Here is a 20,482-nt window from a genome sequence, read left to right on the forward strand (position 1 = left end):
AGCACGCTGGACTCTTTTGGTGGGTGTAAAAAAGAGGCGATTTTATAGATGTTTGGCGGCTCCTAGCTCCTATAAAAAATAACTAATCAAAAAAAATAAAAGCACAGGTGCATGCCAATGGTGGATATCTATAGCATATTAAAAAATAGTTTCTCTAGTGTCATAATTGAGGAAGGGAGAAGTGTAATACGTTTGTATAGACAGGGCGCTGGTGTCCAGCCCTCTTAATATCTTACACAAATTCATCTCAAATTACACCAAACTCTCAATTTACTGAAGAAGTACTTTATTGAAAGCTTTTTTTATACATCAAAGTCGATACATTAACGATTGAACGTAAAATGATAAATTTAATATCTAGTTTTATTTTCCTTATTCATATAAATAATGTAAAGTCTGAAAATCGAGGGATTAGTGTGTATTATTTTTAACATAATAAAATATTTTACTTATTCAATCAATTTGTTCATTTTTCTATATTGCAGGTGTAAACAAGACGTTGTCGGCAGAACGTGTGATAAATGTCTGCCGGGACATTTCCAATTCCCCGATTGCGAACTTTGTAATTGCGACCTGAAAGGTTCTACCATAGACATATGCGATCAAGAAACTGCCGAATGCTTTTGTAAAGTATGTCAGACAATTCTAACAACACATACATACATATAATTATTTTTGATTAATGTTTAATATTGTATTGTACAAAAAAAGACATACCCGATTTTAACCAATTGTGTATTGTATCCGTTGGAAAATTTATTAAATATGAGTTTTTCTGTTTAGTCTAATGTTGTTGGACCAGCGTGCGAACATTGCAAAGATGGCACGTTCGATTTGCGCGAAGAAAATGATGCTGGCTGTACCAAATGCTTCTGTTTTGGCAAAACTACTAGATGCAACAGTGTAAATGCATATTGGAGTCAAGTATGTTATGTCAATCTTATATTTAACTATATATCCAGCATATATATCCAGCAGCTTGGACTAGTGGTTAGCATATAATGCTTTCGAACAAAGTGGCCACGGGCTCGATTCCCACTGGTTGCTGCTGGCCAGACCTTGGATATGTGTTATATATATTTATATATATATATATATATATATATATATATATATATATATATATATATATATATATATATATATATATATATATATATATATATATATATATATATATATATATATATATATATATATATATATATATATATATATATATATATATATAGCGCGGCGCGCACACGACCGCAACAAGAAATGTGTATAGCACTGTTGGGAGTGCAGTACGGACCAAGCTTTTAGCTGCCCCCGCGCCCCTGTTTATGATTGATATTTCTTGATCTGTATAGTATACTCGTCGCATGGGAGCAATCTGTAATGACGAGTGTGCATGATTCATTGATTAAAATTAAAATAATAATATGTATATAAAGTATAGGGTTACTATATCATAGTCATTTAGAAAGAAAACACTTGAAGTAATGTTTTCTTAAAGTCAATTTTACACCAGCAGTTCCTTTTGGTAAGTCGAATCCAAATTTATGTTTCTGTAATGGGAATTAACTATATGTACAAGCAAATTTGAATGATTAGCCAGGGTTGTTACTTATTTTGTTTGCTGAGTCATAAAAGTATTATAGAAGTTAAGAAAAGAGGAAATATTTTAATGCAAATATGTTCACAATAAAAAAATGTTTGCTTCGATTTACAGATCAAACAAATGAGAGGATGGGCTCTTTTCAATATTGCGATTGGAGAGAACGTAACGATCTCACAATATTCCAGCGCCCCAAAAAATCACAGCGAGTCGACCATCATTGCGGATTTGTCCAACGATATCGATTCCAAAAATACCGTATATTTTGGGGCTCCGCACGATTATCTCAACAATAGATTGACATCGTACGGTGGCTTGTTGAAATATTCCTTGTTGTATACCACTGGTCCGTTCGGAAATGCTATCAGCCACGCTGATGTCATTCTGGAAGGAGCCGATAATTGGTTGGTGCATTCTGGAATTGAGCAGCCACCGGAAAATACGCATTGGAAGAAGAATTTGTCTCTAGTGGAGTCAGAGTTTACGACTGTATCTGGCCTGCCCGCTACAAGGGAGCTTCTAATGACAGCTCTAGAAAATTTGCAGGGTATCTACATACGGGCTACTTATTGGGAAGCGAGCGTTACTACAAGGTACTGATATACATATATGTACCTGCACAGGCGTAGTGAGAGAAGGGCATTCGAAAACTTTCTGGAAAATTTAAATAAAAAATTCGGATGTGACCCACCCATGACTATTATAATTAAACATGCATACACGTTCACACATACCGATTATGAGAGGGAAAATGTAGAGAAACTTACACAAGACAAAAGTTCTACTTCCGCCTGTCTGATTTTGTTCGAATTTTTTTTAATAATTAAAATCACTATAATCATTATACACATTTAATATCAAGAAAATAAATATAATTTAAAAGGTCAAAATAAAATAATGAAATATTGTTTTAAAAAAAAATACTACTTTCGGTTTACAAATTCTGACCAAAACCTAATCAGCTCTAAGCTAGTACATAAAGAATATAAATATAAATTTTCAGCCTGATACGTTCAGGGGTGCGGAAAGAACATTTTTGACCTTTCCTTCCGAAAAAATCCCACTTCCGGTTTATTAAATTTAGTGGTTTTTTTTTTATTTTCATCACATTAATAGAAGAATAATACATGCTTTTTTTCGTGAAGAGCACACGTGTTTAAGGGGTCGAAAAAAATAGTGGAAGAAAAATTGAACAAGAGTAAACTACCACTTCCAGTTGACGGATGCTTACTAAATTTTATACATAACTTGGTATTAAACTTAAACATGATATTCAATTTTAGTTCAATCAACCAAAAGGTTTCTGAGAAAAACATAAAAAGCCTCGATTCTCTAAAGTAAAAGTACTACGTCTGGCTCAGGTAAAAATATTAGGGTATAAAATTTATAATTTATCTTACATGTAAAAAAAAAATCAATTTGACACATACATTTTCTCTAGATCATGAAAACGTGATCAGTGATTGATTCTGAGTTCGAATCAATCACAATATCGAGTAATAATTTTCGCATGATCACAAAACTTCATCTATTATTACTTACGTACATAGATAAAGTAAAAAGTCAAGGAATTGAATGCAGTTCGAACATTTATGTATACAGTGATATTTTTCAAATTCTTTTTGGTAAAAATTATTTCTCGCTATTGCACTACACTTGTTCACTTCATGTAACAACTTTAGCACTCATCATAGAGAAAGTTTGCTTAGTTTTAGTTTTTAATTTACAATATCCTCTGCTGACAGATATAAATTATCATTTGGATGGTTATTTGATTATCATTTTTCTCTATAGTCTTCACATTATTATGAATATTTTGTTGTGAAAGTGAAGTTAACGGTCGCCTCTATGACTGTCGTCTTTAATATTCTCTTGATTCGTTAAAACAAATAATCCATTCTTAAAGGAAATCATACAGCACTGTTCGAATACTTGATACACTTTCCAGAAACTTTTTGAAAGCCCTATATATGTACATATAATATAATGTAAGTTCCCAATCTATTTCACTGACATTTTAATTTCGCGGAAATAGGCTTCAAGACGTTTCTCTGGATTACGGCGATTACGATTTATGGACTAAGGATCTGGAGGCGGCCACGTCAATCGAAGAATGCCAATGTCCAGTCAACTACAAAGGTACCTCATGCGAAGAGTGTGCCGAAGGGTATTACAGAGTCCAATCTGGATCGCACGGCGGAATATGCATACCTTGCCAATGCAATGAACACGCGACATCTTGCGACGTTGACACGGGCATTTGCATAGTAAATATTTCACACACGGTACAAATTGTATAAAACGAACGTTCGGTTACTATAAAGTGAATACTATCAACAGGACTGTCAGCATGCGACTACTGGAGACCACTGCGAAATGTGTATAGAAGGATATCACGGAAATGCGACCATCGGCACGCCGAACGACTGTCTTATCTGCGCTTGTCCACTTCCGATCACATCTAACAAGTAAATTCAATAGTAATTTTTATGTTTGTGTTCGAATTAAAGGTGTCATACATGTATATATTTATATTTCAGCTTTGCGACGGGTTGTCGAGTCAGTCCTGATGGTGATAGTATATCGTGTGATTGTTTACCAGGATATTTCGGTGCCAGGTGTGAATCATGCACTTCAGGATATTACGGACAGCCAGAACTAACGGGTAAATATACTCGGTTGTGTGTGAATTTAATAGATGAGCTCATTTCGTGTAAAGAATTTCAGGTCCGTGCCGGTTTAGCGTGTGGTCTACCTGCAATTTTCTGGTTTAGCATGCGGTCTACCTACCCATGTTTGAAGATATAAATATAGGGTTAATACATTATTATATTTTATTACAAACAGAAATTGTTGTTTAATGATAAAAAACAGTAATGTATGTAATTTAAGGACCTTGAAAAAAAACAGGAACGTTTGAAATAAAAACAGTTTTTTAATTATTATGTTTTATTACTGTCAAAGGTAATATTCATTAAATTAAAAAATCGTCATCGTCATATTATTCGATTATCAGTAAACAGTTGCAATGTCTGTAAGAAATTTGACGAAAAGGTCAGGAAAATCCTTGTTCTCGAAGCGCCACCAGTATTCATCTAAATGTGATTTCAGCATGTCTGGTTGAGTACTCCTCATATTTTTCATTATCTTGATTTTTGTATCTAACCACGATCTTTCAACAAAAGCGGGTAGACCGCACGCCAAATCATGGTAGATTGCAAGAAGCAGGTAGACCTCAAGCTAAACCGGTACCTCCAGGTCTTTGTTTGAAAATATCAATGAATAGATATGCATATGTATGTATAAAATTTATCCTTGATTTAGTTGCTATTAGGGATTGCAAAAATACCGGAACTTCCGGTACGGTATTATCGAAATAAAAATAGAACGATACTGGTGTTACCGGTACTTTCGGTATTTTTTTTAAATTAATTTGGATAGTAAACATTTTCTTATTTAAATTAAAATTGAAAATGCTGCCAAACATTGTATTTAACGATATGTATCGGAAAACAGTAAAAATTAAAACAATTTTACAGATGTGTGGCGTGATAAAATATAGAGAGATCGAAAACAATTTATAAAATAATAACCCGCTCAGCGTCGCGTACACAAAATATTATAGTCGTTTTCGTAGTTTTTAGCCATGGAGATTTGACGTTTTCAACAAATAAAATGTACGAATTTGAAAAAAGTCGATACTATCGGTATCAACAAAGGCTTATTTTCGTTCAAATACCGATACTACCGGTATCGGTACTTTCAGTATTGCAATCCCTAGTTGCTATGATCGGGATATTAAAATGATATACAAATTTGTCGTAGTTCAGTGAATCTCCTCCACAATTGCTTAGCCAGTTAATCGCCATAAGCGCACAGGTGCGCGCGCTCCTTCGTATTTAAGGCTATGATTCGAAATTAATTTTGGTTTCTTCACAATGGGGTCTACCTCACGGCACCGAAAGTCAAAAGATCGAAAAATCAAATATCGGAAGGCAAAGATCGAAAATCGAAAGATCTTAAGTCGAAAGATCAAAAAAAAAAAAAATGGTGCATGGTAAACGGTACTATGTATGTATATATAATATATATCAGTGGCACGTGGTGAAATTATTTATCTTTTTGTCATACAGCCTTGTTTAATGTGCGCGCGTAGGATACGGGAGGAAAAGCCTGTTCCTCTTGTATCCTATGCGCGCAAATTAAGTGAGGATGTACGATGGGGGGGGAGAGAGAGTTTTACCGCACGTCACTGATATATATACTAACCGTTTTTCATATGTATGCATGGTAAACGAACATTTTCGATTTTTTGACTGTCTGTGCGGTGACGGTCACCCATAATAAAATAATCGAATCGGTTTCTACGAACGCGTGCCGATTAAGAGGTTAAGAAGCGCTGGTGTATGTTTTGTTTATTTGTTGTTGATGACATTTTCAGGTGATTTTTGCAAGGAGTGTCAATGTTCTGGAAACATCAACAAGGACGATCCTAGTTCCTGCGACACGGTAACGGGCGACTGTCTCAAGTGTATGAATTACACGGGTGGTGAAGCCTGCAGTTTGTGTCAGCCTGGATATTACGGAGATGCTATTGTCCTGAAAGATTGTCAACGTAATTTTGAATGGATTTGTAAAATAAACACTGATTGCTCAATGATCTTTTCTTTATATAATAGACTGATTTCTTTCAGTTTGCATCTGCGACTCCCTCGGCATGGATAGGTGTAACAGTTATACGGGAATGTGCGAATGCAAAAAGAATATCATTGGTGATAAGTGTGATCGATGCGAAGTAGATCATTGGGGTTACGAGCGGGGTAACGGTTGCACCGAGTGCGATTGCGGTTTGGCTTCACATTCGAAACAGTGTGACGATGAGACCGGCCAGTGCAAATGCATGCCTGGTGTCACTGGGAAGCAGTGCAACAAATGCGCTCCTGGATTCTGGAACTACAGTTCTACGGGATGCGTCAGTGAGTGAATGCGTCACCGATCGATTCAATCGACCCTTGTAATTGGATCTTATATGAGGTAATTTTTAAAATTTTAGCTTGTGGCTGCAACACTGAATATTCTCATGGGTTTGGTTGTAATGCCAAAACTGGCCATTGCGAGTGTCTGCCGGGTGTTGTTGGCGACAAGTGTGACCGTTGTCCGTATAGAAATGTTCTGGTGGCTGAAGAAGGATGCTTGGAATGTGATTCTTGCACTCATGATCTTCTCAATTCTACTGATCCGCTGGAGCTTTTGATCAATCCGACAATGGATGATTTTGAGGTTCGTAATTTTTTTTGTATTTTTAATTTTTGAGGTCAAATTTAATATTAATTGTGAGTCAAATTTGGCTTTTCAAGAGTGAAATTTTTTCTCAGGCGATTTGCAATTCCTTTAAAAATTTTGGACATTAGTTTTGCTGCTTGAAGAATATCTATATTTATAAAAATCGGTAATTGCATTATTAGTCACATTACGATCGCCCAAAAGACAATTTTTGCCATGGAAATTGCCAATACGGAATATGTGGCACTGGAGTTCTCGTTAGTATGATAGTTATCGTTAGTATGATGGACTTTTCGGCTGCCAGATGTTCCGTTAAGAACGGGCCGCACCGTGCAACTTTGTCGGCCGACTAGTTGCGCGACACGAAAAAATGTGTGGAAATGTGTGCGACAAACAAGTTGACGGGTGTAGCATGTCCCATCTACCTGCATGCATTGGTCTGGTCGCCCTCAACCAAGTCGTTTGCAAGTCGCACGGTGCGGCCCGGCCCTTATAGAGATTTTAGTGACTTTTGGGCGACCGCTTTTTGACCAATAATCACCGAACCATAAAAATCAATGTTTGTCACGTATGCGTTCCTATACCATTCAACCGATTGCGATGAAACTTACATGAGTTATTGTGTTCATGCCTGCGATGGTTTCTGTAAAAAAAGATCGCCCAAAAACGGAAACGGGAAAACGGGAATGAGTGGCATTGCAACGCAATAATTTAAAATGTGTTCGCGTCAGCACCTGCGTTGTTAGGGTAAAATAAACAATTGAATAATTTAAAATGTTTTTCCGACAAATTATCATTACTGTAATTTAATTTAATTATTAAGTATTAATTTGAAACTGAAACATTCACTTATCGAAACACATCGAGAAACGAGAACTAGAACGGAAACAGGAACTGCATGCGTATTGTGAAGTTTCACTTTTTAAATATTATATGTTTTAGTTTTAAAATTGAAATCTTATATTTAATTTACAAATATAAACGTTTGTAGAATAAAGCTTCCGGATTTTTCACGGCCCAGCGTTTGGTTTACATTAACAGGAAGTTGAATAATTTAAATGACACAATCAAACAGTTAGATCCAGATGTTGTTGATCTGAACGTGATTAACAACAAGATAGAAGAATTGGAAACATCAACGAAAAATCTCAACAGAACAGTAATATATATTTTTTGGTGTTTAAAACAACCACATAAATTTCCGCACGCGCTACATAGTAAGTTCTAAATTTATTTTTTTGACTATGCAGATCGATTACGGAATCAATGATTCAAAAAAAAACAAATACAATGCGGGAAATTTGACGCATCGGTGCGAAGAAATATTGAAGAATATTACACGAGAATCTTTGAAATCTAATGCAGTCGTACAACAGATCAAACAACTATCTACAAACTTGGTCACCGGAGAGGGTCAACGAGTAGATAGTGCATTGGCTGAAGCCGAACAAATCTTATTAGACATCAAAGGTATTGTTATTTAGGCATTTTTATTAAAAAAAATACTGTTTTTCATATTTTTAAACGCACACTTATTTATTTTTCAGACAAGGAATTCAGTCCTCAATTAAATGCCTCTCAAGTTCAACTTGATAATGCCAAAATGTCTTATAATAAAATTGGTGAATTCCTGAAACCTGTATCGCAATCTGATTCGGTAAGAAAAAGTCACCTTTTTAAAATTAGTTTAATCGTACTACAGAATGGCTTAGAACTAATTAGACGGTCAATAAGTTGAAATGAACATTTTAATTTAAAAATAAATATATGTACGTTAGTTAAATGATAGCAAACTATACGACATGCTACAAAACATTTTTTGAAGATGATGCCATTCAGATGAGCCCTTGAATCTTGAACCGTTGAACTTTTTGGGGCATTTCTGGATTGAAATTCTAAAGTGGTTCGGTTCCAACTGGATCGATATATGTTGCACAAAACCCCATCCACATCTAGAAGACATTATTCGGACTTGAAGCTTGTGTGATTTATTTTACGACGATTTGAAAGAGTAGTGTATGTTCGTTCATCTACTTCAAACCATCAAGGAGTTAAAGGATAACAGTCGATTGAAAATTCATAGAATTTCAGATTATGCTCAAAAAATTATGGACAAATACCAAGTTATATTAATCAGCTTGGTTTTATTCAGCTAGTGAATATTTATTTTTAAGTTAAAGTGTTCATTCTCAAGAAAGTAACTGCTTAGTTGTTTCCACCGCAACCTGTATTTTATTTTGAATTTTAAATCCTTTTTATTATTACTAAATTATGTTCACAGTACATCTTATATTTATTTTAATGGCTACTGATCTACTGATCATTTTCTATTTTACAATTTTTGTTAGTAATTAAAGTATTATGTTATTCTAATGTTTATGTACAGCATAATAGGAAAAATAACTCAAAAACCTATTTACAATTCTTATAAATGCTCATAATACAGCTTATACATAATATTAACTAAAGATTCTCCAAAGTCGACGATTTGTGAAAGTCAACCTATGTCTATGTCTCAAAGTCAACCTATATGGTTTTATTAATATGTAATATTAAACTTGTAGGAATTGAAAAAAGTGAAAAACACCATAAACAAGTACAACAACGATCTTGATGATCTGTTAAACATATCTGAAGCACTTCAAACGAAAATTGATAAAGCATTCAAACTCAACAATGTTGTAGAAAGGTAATATTTGATTAAATTTTTATTTATATAAATCTTAATAAATACATATATTAATTGTATATTTTAGAATAACTGATGTTAAAGATAAAGTTGCCCGAGTAAATTCAGCCGCGATCAACAGCGATAACAATCTGAAGAATGCAACGGAGCTGCTGAAGAGCTCGAATAAGTTCTTAGATGAAATTAAAGCGAATTTGATCACCGCCCAGACCGAACTGAACGAAGGATTCTTGATCAACAATCAAGTCCACCAGACAATCAACGATAGAGATAACGAAATACAACCACTCGAGAATCTTATGGCGCGAGCCGATGAACACGTCTACAATTTGTTGGACAAGGTTGATATTTGTAATTAAAATTATATGTATTATTTATAAATGACATTTGTATAATAGATTAATTCATTATTCATGTAAATGTTTCAGTCAGTAAATTTACAAGACATGTTGCAATCGTTTACGAATAACATCGAGACTGAAAACGCAGTACGAGCGGCATCTGCATATTCGGATATTGTGAAGGAAGTAAACGAAGCATTGGAAAATTCCGAACATGCTAAAATCGCAGCTAACAATGCTTCTTTTGCGGTAAATTGAGTAATTTTATGCTTAATATTGTATGTATGTATGAAAGTTGTTAATGGTTTTCGTTTTTTATTTTTTTAGAATGCTGCCATCATTGGTGAAATCGAACCATCAAATAATAGAAGTGCAAACTTGCACAAGGAAGCTTTGGAAGCTTTGAATTTCGTTCAAGGAAAGTTAAAGCCTCAGTTAGATTCTGCTGAGACAGTTGTTAACGATATCAAAAATCAAAATCAGGAATCTGACGATGAAAATAACGCAATCAGTTCGTAAGTGATCAATAAAAATATGTCACTAGGTTTTTTTTGATATATTATATTTGAATTGTAAATTTACCTTGTCTGTGGACAAACTGAGGATTTTATGACATGTACCCTTTGGGTGCCAATGTGTATAGATGTACAATCAGGGATGGCTCGTGACCCAACATATTTTCGTCCTAAAAAAAATGAACTTAATTTATTTTACTAGGCAAGGAAAATCACTCGACTTCGTTCATTATGTTCGTTCTAAAACAGTAAAAATATGATTAATAAAAAATATTTAATTCTAAACATGAAAGAATACCTTGTAAAATATAGTTGAAATGTCGAAAAACGTTGACGGTGTCGAGTATTTTTCGAATCGTATATAGAATATATGTATGTTCATACAAAGAGACTCAAAACACAGGCAACTAAAAGCGACTGTCTGTATACGGAAATACGGATCTTTTTTCTTTGTACCACTAGCAAGTGACAGAGTAGCAGGTGAGCTGATGCTGGCTACCACGGGATCACGGCAGATAAGCAACTGCCCAAAGTAAAATACGAATTGGTTCTGCTCACTGCATAGTAATCGGGATAAACAAACACCTTTTGACTTTTGAGAAGTCTCCAACTGTATACAAAATTCATTTTATTTTTTAGTTGAGAAAAATGTGTGTGGGCCAGTGCCTCGGTTGCCCTTAAAGACGAGCCGCCCCTGGGTACTATATGCATATCGTTGTTTACAGTTTATAGTTGGTCTGCTGTAGGAAGACACTTAGGAAAGACGTACATGCTGTATCTTACACCGCCTCTTGACCAATAGCATTTCGTGTAGACAATAGAACGTTGTACGTGCGAAATGCTATTGGTCGAGATGGGGTGTAAGAGACAGCATGCTCGTTTTACCTAAGTGTCTTCCTACAGTGTTTCCTAGAAATATATAAATTTTAAATTATTATTTGCTGTATTTAAAAATGTTTCCGACAAAACAAATATTAATGAAGCTTAGCTATAAATTTGTAAAAAAAAGTATGAAAAAAAGATATTTCCTAACTGAAAACTGACATGTAAAAGATAGAGAGCGCAATGAGTTTTATTTTTATGGGTCGAAATTTCTTGGCTCGGCTGAATGTAGATTTGATGTACATATACAGAGATATTTAAAAATAAGTAGTCCTGCAACGGATCGACTGTATCGTAGTCTTAGACAGGGACCTTTAAAATGCTCCGACAGCCAAATGGTTAAATTACTTATTAAACATTACTAGTGTTGTGCCTGTTGATTTCAGGGTGATTTTGGAAAGGAATTGATACGTGAATTAAAATAAAGTTATGTATATATTACATATAAATATAGTGTAAGGTAGTTTATGGGCGCGTGCACGTATTAATGCCCCGTTCACCCGTTCGAAATGATCAATGGATGTGTGTGTCACCCGTCGCTCGGCCTGACGTCGCACATGTCGTCGCACTGTCGTCGCTCGGCCCGACGTCACATAACGCTCCACACCCTCCCCCCCACTTCCCCGCCTCTCCTTGAACACTCAACTCTGATTGGTTCTGTGTCCACGGTCTGCCACATACCCACATACACACACATCGCGCCCGTTTTTTTATGTATGTATATTATTCATTTCTAAATTTAATGATCATTTGTGTTGGCAGGTCATTACCCAATTTTCCATATCCATCATTGGGCGATTTCAAAGATAAGATTATGGAGAACTCGACGCGGGTTCTTGACCTATCCAAAAATGTGCTCCGGGTCGCTAACGAGACAGACACAAAAGTAAAACTCGAGAAGGCAAAGAATGTTTCCAAGGAAATGCACGACATATTAAACGACGTCACACAGCTGAAAAATCAACGTGAGAATTATGAATTTGATTTTTTTTCCCTTTAACGATGTAATGTAATGATGTAATTTTTTATTTCGTTTGCAGTGGAAAGGGTTGACTCGATAGCTCCTAATATGACAGCGTTAGCTGATAATATAACTGATAAACAAGGCAAAAATAAAGATAAAATGCAAAATTTTGAAAAACTTAAGGGAGAAATAGAGAAGACAGTCGCTACAGCGAAAGACACAGCAAACCGAATTGAAGTCGGTATTAAATTTGATCAGTCCAAAGTCTTACAACTGCCCCCACCAGAAAACATCGAAGATATGGGAATGTCTACTCATGTGTCTGCCTATTTTAAAACATCCTACGATAGCGGATTTTTGATGTACTTGGGTAATCCTAAAGGCTCAACACTTGGCGGAAATCAGAAGGTAAGTTTGCTTGTATAAAGATTTTATATAATATTTACATATCTTTTTTTGTTTTTAATGAGATTCTATGTCGCTTTGGTGTTTTTAGGGCGATTTTATGGCGCTAGAGATAGATAAAGGATATCCTTATGTCACTATTGACATTGGAAATGGACCTGAAAGAATCAACAGCAATAAATATGTTTCTGACGATGTTTGGTATCAAGTAATTGTTGATCGGTAAATATTATGTGTATTAATATTCATATAAATTAAAAACATTCTTAAAAAACAAATTACTTTATTATTTTGATCATTTCAGAGTTGGTAAGAACGTTAATTTGACTATTAGAGAGGAATTGTCTAATGCAAGCGTACGAATTTACCCTGTTGTGAGTACGCTAAAAGGAGATAAAAACATTTTGAATTTGAATCAACAGCAATCAAAGCTCTTCGTTGGAGGTTATCCTAACGAAATTCAGGGTGAAATGCAAGACGATTTGAAATTCGCAGGATTTGACGGTCAAATAGAAGATCTCGTTATTGGTGATACGCCTGTTGGATTGTGGAACTTTGTTGATGCAAAACTAGACAATAATTCAGGAGCAATGGAGAGGTAATTAGTATTGTACATGCGATGTGAATTATATGAATGAATTTTCTTAAGTTGTAAATTGTTTTATTTGGACTTTTAGAGACACGCTGTTGAATTCTGATTCTTCTACTGGATATCGCTTCGAAGGTGATGGATACGTGATTATCGACGGAAAACCATACGATACGAAAGATTATTATGTGAAGCTGTCATTCAGCACTTTCGCAGAAGACGGTCTCTTATTCTTGATTGGAAATAATCGCGCGTTTTTTTCAATTGAAATGAGACAAGGCAATATATATTTCCAAGTGAGTTTGATGTTTATTATGTTTAGCTTAATACAATGGTATTTTGTTTGTATCGTTTGTGTACGTACACCTATTGACAACGCAAGTTGATGCTTTGGAATGCAATCGGAGTGCCTTAGATGTTATTTTTCATTCATCACGTTGATTGTCAATCCCGTACGGGATTGATTATCTGTTTAAAATAGTATAATATTCGCAAATCCTACATACAATTCTGATCTGTTACTGCATACTTGACTCTATATATATATATATATATATATATATATATATATATATATATATATATATATATATATATATATATATTTTTTTTTTTTTATAAAGTATATTCATGAAAAGATTGCCGTAAAACGAATTCTATATTATTCATTTCATACAAATTCCAAGGGTCAGTTTCAATTTTAGATAAAATTTAGAAAATCTGCTTTGCCTTGTAGCAGTTAATGATTGATTAAATTGGTCAGTTTAGTTTTAAATGAGAAAACCTTTCTGACAAATCTTGTAAAGTTAACTGTCGATGTTAAGAGGGCTGTACACCCGAAACCCTATTTTTGTTGCCATTCCTTTCTTCGATATATGTATATATTGAGTGAATGCGACAATATATATCATATATATAATGAGTGAATGCGACAGTTGCGCTTCGACCAGATAATACGTATTTTAAATCGACAAAATCGAGGTTTCGTATTCTCCAATTTTCTCCTCCGAAACTGGACCAATTTTAAAAAAAATTCCTTATCGGTATGAGAAAGATATTTTGTATGCATCTGTGTGCGTATTTTTTTTTAAATTGACCGTTAAATAAGCACGCTGGACTCTTTTCGTTGGTGTGAAAAAAAGGCGATTTTATAGATGTTTGACGGCTCCTAGCTCCTATAAAAAATAACTAATCAAAAAAACAAAAGCATAGATGCATGCCAATGGTGGATATCCATAGTATATTAAAAAATAATTTCTCTAGTGCCATAATTGAGGAAGGGAGAAGTGTAATACGTTTGTATGGACAAGGCGCTGGTGTCCAGCCCTCTTAAAGACCGCTCGAATTTACCGAAAACTGTATTAGAGTTCGCGTATTTTACCCGGCTTCACTCGGTATTTGTAATATAAACCGCTTAAACATGGCCAATCTAGTAGTAAACATTTTATTTAAATTTATTTGAATATTCATTTGTTTGATGACGTCACGGATTTACGAACCAACAATAGTTACATACATGTTATAATAATAGAAGCGCCCTTTGGAATACATTTCTTGTTTCAATACACGCGTACCGTTTCCATAACTACGCAATATTGTACGCGTATGCGTATGCTAGCTGTCGTCAAGACGCTTTCATATGATGTTAATTGAATAATATGTTACTTAAATGATTAATTTACTTATAAAAATGTATCCCATGTTGTTTATTGTGTGTTTTGAATGCATCGTGCAATTTTTAACGATGCACTTGACCGTTGCCCTTGCCCAGAGAAGTTTTTATCGGACATACGTCGACCACCAAGCATCAAATACGACTGATGCTAAAATTATTTAGAATTGTCTGTGGACAATCGTAATAAAGCCACTTCTATTATTATAACATTTCTCTATAAAGTCTCTTTCGACATTATATATTAGATGTAATACATGTAGGTAAACAATTTATTATTATTATTAATACAAACACTTGTGATTTTTCAGTATCGTCTAGAAGATGATGTTGTCACAATCGGTTCGCCCACACGTTGCAATGACGGACTATGGCACACTGTTAGTGCAAGCAGATTGAACCGACAGGGAAAGCTTGAGGTCGATGATGATGATAGATTAACGGACGAGGGCCAAGGTGTATTGGACGATCTGGTCGTCACTGATTTTATCTACATCGGTGGCTATCCTGGCGAGCATCATTTTGAGGAGGTCACCAACGTCGACTTCGACGGTTGCATCGATTCGGTCATAATTTCAAGAAGAGGCATCGATTTGAAAGAAAACAAACTCGCTTACGGCGTAAAGTCTGGATGTCCTAATAAAGTCAGTGTTGCGCTTTAACTATAACTATTTGATTAGGGTAGTATATAGTAGGATTGAATGAATTTTAATTTTTCTTTCGTTGCATTTCAGTTGACCAACGCGGTGAGTTTCGAGAGTGAAACCGGCGGTTTCATACGAAAGCCGAACATCTCTATTCCCAACAAATTCGAATTGAGTGCCAGATTCAAGACATCTGCTAAGGACGGTTTGATATTCTACGCGACGGATAAATACCAGAGAGAGGGAATTTCGTTGTCGTTGGTCAACGGATCGCTGGTCCTCATCAGTCAACGTGAACAATTGTCCACTGGACTTAACACATACAACGATAATCAATGGCACATTGTTACCGTAACTCACAACGACATGGCACTCAAAATATCTGTAGACGATTATTATGAGAATAGGTAAGACTGAACAGGTGGTTTTTTTTTTAATCGAAAAGTGTAAAAGACATTTGTGCTGCCATTATGAATGTGCGCTTTTTACTTTATCTATGTAGGTAGTAACAATAGATGAAGTCGTGATCATGCGAAAATTCTAACTGATTCGAGCTCAGAATCAGTTTTTATGATCTAGAAAAAAAATGTGTGTATATTTTGGGGATATTTCGAATACCGTTAGTGCTATCGAACTGAAATTCTTATCGATACGACGTAAATTTTTTTTCAAATTTTTAAGTTGACTGGAATAGGTGTCCTCTTTTCTTAAGTTTTTGAATTCAATTATCTCCCAACCGCTAACCAGACTCAGATTTTTTTACATATAATATTCATATCTAGAAGTTCAAGCTTAGTCCAAGTTATGTATAAAATTTGGTAAGCATTAGTCAACCGGAAGTGACAGTTTACTTTTTTTTATTTTTCTTCCACTATTTTTTTCGACCGCTTGAACATGTGTGCTCTTCACGAAAAAATTCAATTATAATTCTTGTATCAATGTGATGAAAATAACAAAAAATTACTAAATTTAATAAACCGGAAGTGGGATTTTTTCCTGTTAGAAAAGTCAAGAATGATGTGACCACGATTCTTTCCACACCCCTAAACATATCAGGCTGAAAATTAATATTTGTATTCTTGATGTACTTACTTAGAGCTGATATGGTTTTGGTCAGAATTCGTAGACCTGAAGTAGCATTTTATTTTAACCTTTTAAAGTATTTTTATTTTCTTGATATTAAATGTGTATAATAATTATAGTGATTTTAATTAATAAAAAAATTTCGAACAAAATCCGACATCCGGAAGTAGAACTTTTGTCTTGTGTAAGTTTCTCTACATTTGCGCTCAATTTGTATCGAAAATGCTCTCATAATCGGTAGTGTGAATGTGTATGCATGTTTAATTATCGAGTTTTGTTTTGTGACCTTCTTATATTCTTCAACTACATCTATACATCAGTTTCGTGCTATCTCATTATCTCATTATGATTTTAGTACTGACGGCCCGCCTCCGGTATTGTATCTGATGTATGGAGAGCTATTTATCGGTGGGGTGGGTTCCCGGTACACCATCACACCAGGTGCAACGGGATCTAAGAAACCGTTCGTGGGATGTTTAAGCTATGTGATCTTAAATGGAACAATCATAGACTTCTCAAATGCCACCGATGAACAGAACAGAGCATTGCGAAAATGTTCGAAAGATTCCAAACTTGGAGCCGTCGCTATCAGTCAAGCTCAAGGTTTTTGATTTGTTTTTTTTTTTCTTCAACTTCGTATTTTATTTGATTCTAATCAATTCTCTATTTTCCAAAGTTCCGCTCATTCCCAACTTGGACACAGAACCGTTGTCTAGATTACCTCCAAAGAGGAAGGAAGAATATCATAGGGTGCCAACTACAGTGAAGACAATTGTGCCACAAACAACACCAGCTCCTTCTGCGCCAGGTTTTAATTTTATTTTTAGTTTTCAAAAGTTAATTTTATTACATACATACATATATCGTATGTGCCATGACAGGAATTACCTCTAGCGGGTGCGATTTATCTGTACATTGAGAAAAATACTTCGTAACACAAAAAGGTGGCTAGTTTTTTGTTTGGTTTCTTTCTCTACCTATAGAAATACAGCTTCGTACTCAATTAGGATCTATATTTTGACTATTCGATCAAAATATTCATTTTAAAATTACTAATCTAGTACATAAGTTCTGCTTCTCTGATACGAATCGGGGAGTTTCTTCGAACATTAGTGTTTTTAAAAGGATGAGAACATATGTTTGAAATGGTCATTTTTGTCTTCCACAAGTCCTGCGACCTCAAATAACTAAATCTCCAACGCCAACGACTAAAGCTCCTAAGCCAGAGATCAGGCCAGAGATCAGGCCGGAGATCAGGCCGGAACCCAGGCCGGCACCCAGGCCAGAACCCAAGCCGGAATCCAGGCCTAGACCTGTACCGACGTCTGAGGAAGAGGGTTGTGCATTAGCTCACGATCCAATCAAAAGGCATTGGGATCCTGCCGTGGGTTACAGATTCGGTCAGTATGAGCTTTATTCAATTATTCAAATCATTTTGCATGATTCATTATGTAACCGCCGATTGCATTGTATATTTCAGGCACCAGATACAACAGTTGCATCCAGTTCGAAAGACTACCAGATCGGTTCCAGAGTTCATTTACGCTATCCGTTGAATTTAATACGACTGATAATGGCGGTCTCATATTCTATGCCACCGATGCGTCGCAACAAAACTTCATCGCATTGTTTATGGATCACGGACAAGTACGTTTGCAATAACAGATCGGATGAAATCCACTCATGCTCGTTTGTTTGTGTATAATTCGCGCTTAATTTATATTTCAGATCTCTTTCGTTTTGCACTATGAAACGGGTACGATAAATTTGAAATACGAAAACATGTACAACGACGGAAAATGGCACAACGTTGCATTCAAAAAGATGAAGCAGATCGGAGAGCTGTGGATAGATGGCGAAGTGATCAACGTAGCTGAAGCCAAAGATTTACAGAACCCGATCATGTTGAATGCTCCGTATTTCTACGGCGGCGTTCCCAATGTTACAACAGAAATTAAGAAACATCTAGAAGTGAGTTCATTTTTTTTTGTTTAATTACTATCAATTGTTTTTGTATTTAATTAAACTACATGTTGTGTTTGTGTATTTTAGACTGATTATTCGCCGTTCAAAGGATGTCTGAAAAATTTGCAATTGAATAATAAACCTGTGGAAGAAATTAAAGCACGAGTGAATGTGCTACCATGTAGTTCGAATATTGAACAGGGAGTGTATTTCAGACCATCTGGAGGTTATCTCAGAGTAAGTTTCAATTATGTAGTTTCAAGTATGTATTTTTTCAGTTGTGGTTCTGATTTCAAAAGTAATACTAATTTTTTGAAATGAATACGTAGTACCTTTGCATGTGAAAAAGTAGAATTGAACCAAAATTGGTTCCTTCAATATTGATTTTTTTAAATGATTTAGATTCGACTTAATCTATCTCTCACTTTACGGATAAGATTAGCCCTTGAGAAGTTGTTTGTAAATTTAAATTTTGTATATATGTATGCTATAGTTGAAGTGTATTTTCAGTTGTAATATATTCCAACTAGTAAATTATATCCCTACAAGCGCAAATACACTTTCACACAATGTGCACCAGTTGTAATATACAATTGAGTTTAGACAGCTCTGATGTTTTTAAGAATGCTTTAGAATTCAATGATGCATTAATATTTACTAGATATCACGAATAAAGTTAATGAGTACCGTATTACGATAACTCTAAGAGTGTGTTCAAAACAAAAATGTGACTTTCCAACTCAGTTGATGTTTTCACGTAGACGTAATCTCTCCATCTTACCTACTTATAGTTGAACTGTATTTTCAGTTGTAATATATTTGGACCAGTTGGAATGGAATACAGCATATGAATCAACTTACGTGGGTTAGACTGAATATATTCTAATTAGTCAAAATATATTACAACTGAAAATACACTTCAACTATAATGGTAGTTGGTGCCAGGTTAGATGGAATATATTCCAACTGGTCAAAATATATTACAACTGGAAGATATGTACACTTCAACTGTAACATATGTAATATATGTATTTGTTTGAGAGTTTTCCCCAAAATCTTTCTTCTATAATTCAAATACTTTTTGCCTTTAGATAAAATGTACTGTTTATTGACATATTTTGCTTTTTTATATCTTCTACCTCTGTCTTTGTGGAGTTTTTAGTTTTTTTTTTTTTGAATTCCATTAATACTGTTGCGTAGGGCAATGCTCCGTCCAGAATCTCTTGATATCGCCTAAGTACCGCCTTATAACAGATAGGTCGCTCAGGGCATCTTCGACGTCCGGTTACTACCTTATTGTTTAGGCATGTACCCGGATATGTATTCCCACGACACTCAGTCCCACGCTATCGGTCACTTCTGAGAAGGTACCAATAGCGACTAATTCGGTGGCTATTGTTTAGCCTACTTGCACTTAGTCTGGAGATAATCCTTGAAACCAATTATAACGGTCACACAGTCTCTGGGATGCTACTCGGTCTAATCCGATTGCACTTACTCGGCGGTGTACGTAACAATACTAATGAATGGGTGTATTTAAATTTAATAAATTTAAAAATATGTATATATGTATATATAAATCTTTGATTTTTAATTTGTGTTTTAAGGTTGTTGAGAAATTCAAAGTCGGCGTAGAAGCGACAATTTCACTGGAAATTAAATCTCGAAATTCATCTGGTCTCTTAGTGGCCGTCCACGGTAGGAGAGATTACTTGATATTAGAGATCGTCGATAATATGGTGGTCTTGAGAGTCGATAACGGCAAGGGTCCATTCGAGGCGTACTTTAAACCGAACAATAAGTTTTTGATGTGCGACGGAAACTGGCACACCATTCAAGGTAAATGTTAC

The 20,482-nt window shown here is 35.1% G+C and overlaps 1 protein-coding gene across 1 annotated transcript in view; it reads left to right on the top strand.

Annotated features, from left to right (window-relative positions):
- Window positions 1–20,482, top strand: part of LanA (laminin subunit alpha) — a 61,135-nt gene that overhangs the window by 39,257 nt on the left and 1,396 nt on the right. The window contains exons 27-56 of the mRNA XM_077446039.1: window positions 486–630; window positions 784–924; window positions 1,715–2,193; window positions 3,636–3,867; window positions 3,941–4,068; window positions 4,141–4,265; window positions 6,042–6,215; window positions 6,295–6,576; window positions 6,654–6,880; window positions 7,875–8,042; window positions 8,134–8,353; window positions 8,431–8,540; window positions 9,448–9,572; window positions 9,640–9,913; window positions 10,001–10,162; window positions 10,241–10,428; window positions 12,073–12,275; window positions 12,351–12,682; window positions 12,771–12,901; window positions 12,984–13,277; window positions 13,357–13,564; window positions 15,252–15,584; window positions 15,675–15,991; window positions 17,023–17,270; window positions 17,344–17,475; window positions 17,837–18,067; window positions 18,148–18,314; window positions 18,396–18,638; window positions 18,720–18,869; window positions 20,240–20,471. Of these exons, the coding sequence (XP_077302165.1) occupies window positions 486–630; window positions 784–924; window positions 1,715–2,193; window positions 3,636–3,867; window positions 3,941–4,068; window positions 4,141–4,265; window positions 6,042–6,215; window positions 6,295–6,576; window positions 6,654–6,880; window positions 7,875–8,042; window positions 8,134–8,353; window positions 8,431–8,540; window positions 9,448–9,572; window positions 9,640–9,913; window positions 10,001–10,162; window positions 10,241–10,428; window positions 12,073–12,275; window positions 12,351–12,682; window positions 12,771–12,901; window positions 12,984–13,277; window positions 13,357–13,564; window positions 15,252–15,584; window positions 15,675–15,991; window positions 17,023–17,270; window positions 17,344–17,475; window positions 17,837–18,067; window positions 18,148–18,314; window positions 18,396–18,638; window positions 18,720–18,869; window positions 20,240–20,471 (6,401 nt within the window). The remainder of the gene's footprint in view (window positions 1–485; window positions 631–783; window positions 925–1,714; window positions 2,194–3,635; window positions 3,868–3,940; window positions 4,069–4,140; window positions 4,266–6,041; window positions 6,216–6,294; window positions 6,577–6,653; window positions 6,881–7,874; window positions 8,043–8,133; window positions 8,354–8,430; window positions 8,541–9,447; window positions 9,573–9,639; window positions 9,914–10,000; window positions 10,163–10,240; window positions 10,429–12,072; window positions 12,276–12,350; window positions 12,683–12,770; window positions 12,902–12,983; window positions 13,278–13,356; window positions 13,565–15,251; window positions 15,585–15,674; window positions 15,992–17,022; window positions 17,271–17,343; window positions 17,476–17,836; window positions 18,068–18,147; window positions 18,315–18,395; window positions 18,639–18,719; window positions 18,870–20,239; window positions 20,472–20,482) is intronic.

Source organism: Arctopsyche grandis, chromosome 2 (genome assembly GCF_051622035.1).
Source record: "Arctopsyche grandis isolate Sample6627 chromosome 2, ASM5162203v2, whole genome shotgun sequence".
NCBI classification, from domain to species: domain Eukaryota; kingdom Metazoa; phylum Arthropoda; class Insecta; order Trichoptera; family Hydropsychidae; genus Arctopsyche; species Arctopsyche grandis.